This window comes from Echinops telfairi, unplaced genomic scaffold (genome assembly GCF_000313985.2).
Source record: "Echinops telfairi isolate 266 unplaced genomic scaffold, ASM31398v2 ScPeMD7_7475;HRSCAF=8513, whole genome shotgun sequence".
NCBI lineage: Eukaryota > Metazoa > Chordata > Mammalia > Afrosoricida > Tenrecidae > Echinops > Echinops telfairi.
In genome coordinates this window covers 5,256,298-5,262,297 of record NW_022111379.1, presented here as the reverse complement: position 1 = coordinate 5,262,297, position 6,000 = coordinate 5,256,298, and the positions used below count along the sequence as shown (strand labels likewise).

Genomic DNA, 6,000 nt, shown 5'->3' with positions numbered 1-6,000 from the left:
TAACTTCATCCTACCCTGTCCTATGACTTGACTGCCAAGCAGAGAGGTCTCTCTCCATTGAGTTCAAGGTCCATGTGGGACCGCAGCACCGCTGGCTTCCAGAAGGTTCTGTGTCTGGAGTTGTTCTAACCATCCCTGGTTGATGTTTGTTGTGTTGGAGGAGAGTAGGGCGAGTGGGTGGGTGCTGCTTTCTGTGGGGGTGAGATGGAGAGGGAGCTTGCCCTGAGCCACCCACAGAGCTGAGCAACCCCAGCCATGAATTGTTATGGCAGTGCGAAATCCTGGCTGCCCCTTGTCCCTCATAGCCAGAGATGGTAGACTTCCGACCCGGTCCCGCAGGAAGATCCCGCCTGTGGGAAGCCTGTGGTTTAAAGGGTATGAGGAAGAGGAAGGTCAGCTACCAAGACCCTGGCCCTGGATCTATTTGCCAGAGGAAGTAGGCATGCGACAACAGAAGAGATTGTGCCTGCTGTAGTTGCTAAATTGGCCCAAGGGGTGGAAAGGTACTGTGCCGGCCTGCCCCAGCCTCCTGCCTGTGGGGAGAGAGAAGCAGCCAGCGGCCTACCAAGGTGACTTGTGGTTGGTCTGGCTTGACCGGCGGTCTCACCGCCTTTGGCAAAGTCTGGACAACTCCAGCCTGCCCCATCCAGTCATCTGTCAACACTCCCTCTACCGAGGAGGCCCCCCGCAGTGCTGCCTGCACTGGCCCACATCTGCTGGACCCTCAAATTAAATGCAGGGAACTCTGTAATAGTCTCTTGGGAAAGCATGGATCAAGCACCTACTATGTGCCAGACATGCTAATGTACTAGTCATTGGAAGTATGAGGCCCCGGCCCATTGAGCTTCCTAAGCAACAAGGCAGGATGATTGTATTTCTTGTTGTTTGCTCCAGTTTTGTTTGGTTTTGGGGTTTTTTTGATCCATCTTTCTGTTCCTGGGTGCTCGACAGTGAACAGGTTCAGCAGAATTTTGCCAAGGGAGGGAGCATTTTGCTCTCAGTTGGATGCACAACACAGACTCGTTGATTCTGGGTGATCCCCAGTCCTGCCCACCTCCCACCCTGGCTCCGCTTGTTGCACACCCCACTGTCAATGATGGGGGAGGGGAGGCAAACAGAACTGACGAAGGGCCTGTTTTGGAGGTGAACTCTTCTGACTTACTCAGATTAATAATTTATACAGTAATTACTTTGTAATCAGCCCGAGTTCCTTAACAATGTGAATGATGGTCCTTTCTTTGTATTTATTGCTATATTAATGCGTGCACTGCTTGCCTCCTTCACCACCCCCACCTCCAGCTCCACCCCCCAACCCCCCCCAAAAAAGAATGGGTCTGAGGTGATTAATGAGGATTTTTTTTAAAGTTCGGGAATGGAATGTTGGTGAAGGGAAACAGGAAAACAGGGATAAGCTAGTCCCGACACCCACCATCCAAGAGCAGTGGGGTTGTTAGTGCCTGACATTCGGCAAGTATGGAGGTGCTTGGGGTTGCCAAGACTAAGTGGGGTGCTTTTGGTACCCTGTGGGGAGAGGCCAGGGATGCATCCCCAAACCCCCCAATGCACACACGGCCCCCTGTAAGGAGGGGTTGGGGCAGTGGTGTCTAAGCTGAGAAACCGTGGTGTGCAGTAACCTTTGCACAGATGGGGCTGTGAGCCCCTTGAGTCTCTGCTGTGGCCCTGCCCCCGGAAGTGGGGAGTGTGAGCCTTAAGTACCATGGTACCATTGGCTCCTCGGTCAAAGCCCTTCACAGCAAACAATGCTTTCTAGTGCTGACCATGGTGCTTGCTGGGAAACACTGGCCCTGTTCCTCAGGGTCCTGGCTATTCGAAGCAGGGCCCCTTCCTTGGCTGGAAGCCCCTCCTGTGGTGGGCATGGCTGTGCAGATGTTGGAGCATCCAGTCCTACTGGGCCTAGCAGCCTCAGGACACCCATCAGGTTCTTTAGACCTTGCCTGTCTCTTCACACACTGGGGGGGGGGCGGGTCTAGGTGGGGTGCTTCTACCATACCAGAGCCTGTGGGCCTGGGTGGGGAGGAGGGTTGGTGGAATTACCCCCACCCCACCCCACCCCGGGGCCAGGCCTTCAGCCAGCATTGTTTTTTGTGTTCAGTGCCCCAGGCTGCACTGGACCTGCAGATGATCACAGATTTCTAAAGGCTGTTGTCTTGGTTTTGTCTCTCAGAGATGGTTATGTGCTGATAACAGCTTTGAAGTCAGCTCTGGGTCCCCAGTCCTAGAGGGCTCCAAAGGAGATAAGGAAAGCAATTCCAGACCTCACCTCCTCTGGTCAAGGCCTTCCTGCCTGGTCTGGGTTCGCCACTTATAAATTGGAGGTGGAGTGGGGTTAGCTTGGTGGAAGGGAGAGCCTTGCTCTTGATTCCCTGGGTGCCAGGGGCTAGGGGAGAGGATGGGTCTCTTTCAATGCTCGCTTTGCCTGAGGAGTGAAGGATCTCATAGGAGCCCTGGTGATACAGTGGTTATGCCTCGGGCTGCTAACTGCAAGGTCAGCAGTTCAGAACCACCAGCCCCTCCTCTGGATGAAGGGCTTTCTTCTACTCTTATAAAGATTTACAGTATTGGAAACTCACAGGGCCAGTTCTACCCTGCCCTGTAGGGTCATTACCAGTTGGCATCGACAGGCCAGCAGTGAGATTGGTTTGGGATTTAGGGCCCTCTCCTGAGTTACTTCTGGATGCAGTACTCATGTCTCAGAGAAGGCAGTGCTGTGCCTTCAAAGCTGAAAGCCCGTGGGGGGCTGTAGGCCGAGTGGCACTCACATAGGGGCTTGAAAAACCTTTCCATTTTCCCACAAGCTTTCTGATGCCCCTGGCAGATGGAGTCCCCTGGGTGGTGTAAACATGGAGTACCCGGCTACAAACCCAGAGGTTGATGGTTCAAAGCCACCTTGGGGATCTGCCACTCATTGAAAACCCTGTGCTCCATTCTGCCCTGAAAAGTATGGGGCTGTCTGAGTTAGTATCAATCAGAAAGCAACTGGCTTTTGTGGGGGGTGGGGTGGGGGAGGAGCCCTGGTGACACAGGTGTGACAGTGCTTGACTCCGAGCTGAAAGGTCAGCAGTTCAAATCCACCGGCATCTCTACAGAAGAAGATGGTGCCGATGGGCCTAAGAAACCCTGCGGGGGCAGCCCTGCCATATCCTTATGTGACTCTTGACAGACTGTGTGAGATGGACACTGTGGGTGTGATGAGACCCCCCACTGAGTTACAACACCACCATGCTCACCGCTTGCCTCCCAATTAGTCCCTGAGCCTGGACTCTTGTCTGTCTGTCTGTCCCCCTTTCTCCACGGGGGCTAGTAGGTAGAGCAGCTAACTGTGTGACCCTGTGGTGTCCCTTGTAGCGGGTGCTGCGGGGCTTGGGGGCAGGTGGGCATTGTCTCAAGTGGCCCCATTTTGAATGAGAAAATGTGCCCTCAGAATCACCCCACCCCGGATGGGGAGCCCCGGAGGAGTGTGGGCAGCCTGGTTGCAGGGGAGGCGGACTTGGCCTGGGTGGGGGCAGGCTGACGGGCGTGTGGGGGTGGGGTGGGGTGGGCTTGCACTCCCACCGGCCGTGGCACTTGGGTGGCTTGGTTGATCTGGGTGAGTTTCAGAGGTCTCCTTTCCCTTGCAGACCGAGATCGCCAAGAGACTGAACACCATTCTAGCCCAGATCATGCCTTTCCTGTCCCAAGAGGTAAGGCCTTTGCTTGCTTGTTGCCTGCCTTTTCGTCTCCAACCAGCCACTGGCTGGCCAGGGGTGGCCGGCCCTGCCTGCCCCAACATGGGCATAAGGGACTGAAGCGGTGAAGTCTGGGGTGTGTGGAGCCATTGGCAGGGTGGGGTGGGGGCCTTCGGTCAAAGGCGTGGCCATCTACTTCTGCTGGGAAGGGTTCCCAGCCTCCCACGGGAGACCAGAGAAGCGGTCCTGGCCTGCAGCTGGCCAGTGGAAGGTGTGCGTGGATGCCTCTGTGCCCACTGACCAGCATTCCCAGCCTGTTTCTGTGTCCCGAATGTCCATGTTAATGCCTGCTAACAAGGGGGTCGGGGGATGGGAAGGAAAATCAATAGGGAGGGTGAACGTGGTGGTGGGGGTGGTGTTACATCGCTGTAAAGAACACCTTCCAGGGGACCTCCACTTGCCACTTGGGGACTTCGTTAGTGGGCATTGTGAGGGAGGTCTCTCCAGGGGGCATCTTGGTTCAGGGCAGAAATCAGGGCTTCACCCAAGCCTGGCAGCCCTGTCCTCAACATTCCCTCTAGAATGGGCCCCTGGGTGGCTGGGACCACACCATCCCCATCTGGTTCTGCAAGGGACAGATGTGGTGCCCCCCCCCCCCCCCAGGGGAAAGGCTGAGAGGAGGGAATGCACAAAAGTTGATGTTCCTTCAGATGACAGAGTTGGGAAAAAAATATCCCTCTCCCCTCTGCCCCTTTCCTCCTTCCTCGCTTCTTCCTTCCTTCCCAGTGTTTACTTTCTGTCTGATAAAGATCAGGTATCTAAAGAGACATCCCCTGTCCCCCTCTGACCCCAGTGGCGCCAGTGCAAGGAGACATCCTGCAGAATTGCCTGCTGACAGTCTCCCCCAGCCCCAAGAGGGAGGGCACTCTCCCCCAGGGTGACCATGCTGCTCCCACCTTGGGCCCAGTCAGGCATCCCGCCTCGCTCTCGAATTCACAGGCACCAAGTGGGTTGTGTGTGTGTGTATGTATGTATGTGCGTACAAGGGAGGTGGCTGGCCAGTGGCCCTGTTTTGTTTCTCCGCTGCCTCTTGGAGAAGGCAAAGCAATTGGAAGGCGGTTTTTTGATTACAAAAGTAATACATGCTCATTGGCTGAGGTTTAACGAAGAGAATGAACAGCCCCTGCCCTGCTTTCTGTGCCCTGGAGGCCCCCCAGCTGTGGTTTTGCTGGCCAGCGGCCGTCTTTTCTATCCGGGCGGGCTGTGTGGCCTCCCTGTGCGTGCTTCCTGCTTGGGAAGGTGGCGGCGTCTAACCCACGCCCTGTTCCCTCCAGCACCAGCAGCAGGTGGCTCAGGCAGTGGAGCGCGCCAAGCAGGTCACCATGACGGAGCTGAACGCCATCATCGGGGTACGTGGACTCCCCAGTCTGCCTCTCACCGTGTGTATAGCCCTTTTACACCTCTCATTTTCCATAACCAGAGATTGACCCTGACCTTAGCTGGCCTCAGAGAATGGCAGCCCCAGGGCTCCGGTTTTCCCCCAAGCATCTCACGGGCTTGGAACACACCCCACTGGTCCCCAAGTTGCCTCTCCATCCCTGAATTAAGGGGCTGCCAGACACCCGGGCTCGATTCTCACCTCTGAATGTGGCAGCTTGCCCTCTCCTGGCTTTTGGCCTCCCTGCCGGGTTAAGGGATCAGATCACAGTACCTGGCCACCTTCTCCTGTCTCCGCAGGGCTGGTCTATTCCGCCCTGCGGCCTTGCCCCTGGCAAAGGCCTGCCCTTCTACGGCCACCTGAGATCAGAACTGTCTCTGCTATACTGTCGATGTGGAATGCGCTGGGAGCTGGGAGGCGGAGTGGGAGGGCTGAGCTGCCTGGCTCAGCGTTCATTACTTGGCTTTGAGCCAGAGTGTCTTCTGACCTTTTGGAGGTCCCATCTCACCTGGGAGCAGGGACACATGTCCTGGAGTGCCATCTAAAGCCCACTTCTGGTCTTACCTCCTCCTCAGTGGAAGGGGAAGCCAAACCACACCCTTTTCTCTCCCTGCTTGGCTCGCATCTTCCTTGGCTTAAGAGAGCCTTGTTCTCTTCCTTGATTGTTTGATGTGATTCTAAGGCTATTTCAGATAAGCACCTGAGAGGGGACATTTTTGTCTTCCAGTGTGACCTTGGTCAAGACTCCTATCATTGGGGTCGACTGTGAATCCTACCACTGAACCGGGGGTGGGGGGAGGGAGCTTCCCAGTCCATAGACAGCTGGGTCGGCATCCCCAAGACGGATCCTCAGGCACACACAACCCATTGCTCTCT

The 6,000-nt window shown here is 55.9% G+C and overlaps 1 protein-coding gene across 4 annotated transcripts in view; it reads left to right on the top strand.

Moving 5' to 3' along the window:
- TLE3 (TLE family member 3, transcriptional corepressor) overlaps positions 1-6,000 on the top strand; it is a 54,130-nt gene that overhangs the window by 25,647 nt on the left and 22,483 nt on the right. For 2 of the 4 annotated variants that reach the window (XM_004711951.2, XM_004711949.4), the window contains exons 5-6: positions 3,639-3,701; positions 5,021-5,095. In XM_004711951.2, the coding sequence (XP_004712008.1) occupies positions 3,639-3,701; positions 5,021-5,095 (138 nt within the window). Of the gene's footprint in view, positions 1-3,638; positions 3,702-5,020; positions 5,126-6,000 lie in introns of all 4 variants that reach the window. The other 2 variants (XM_045285731.1, XM_045285730.1) reach the window with 1 other exon arrangement.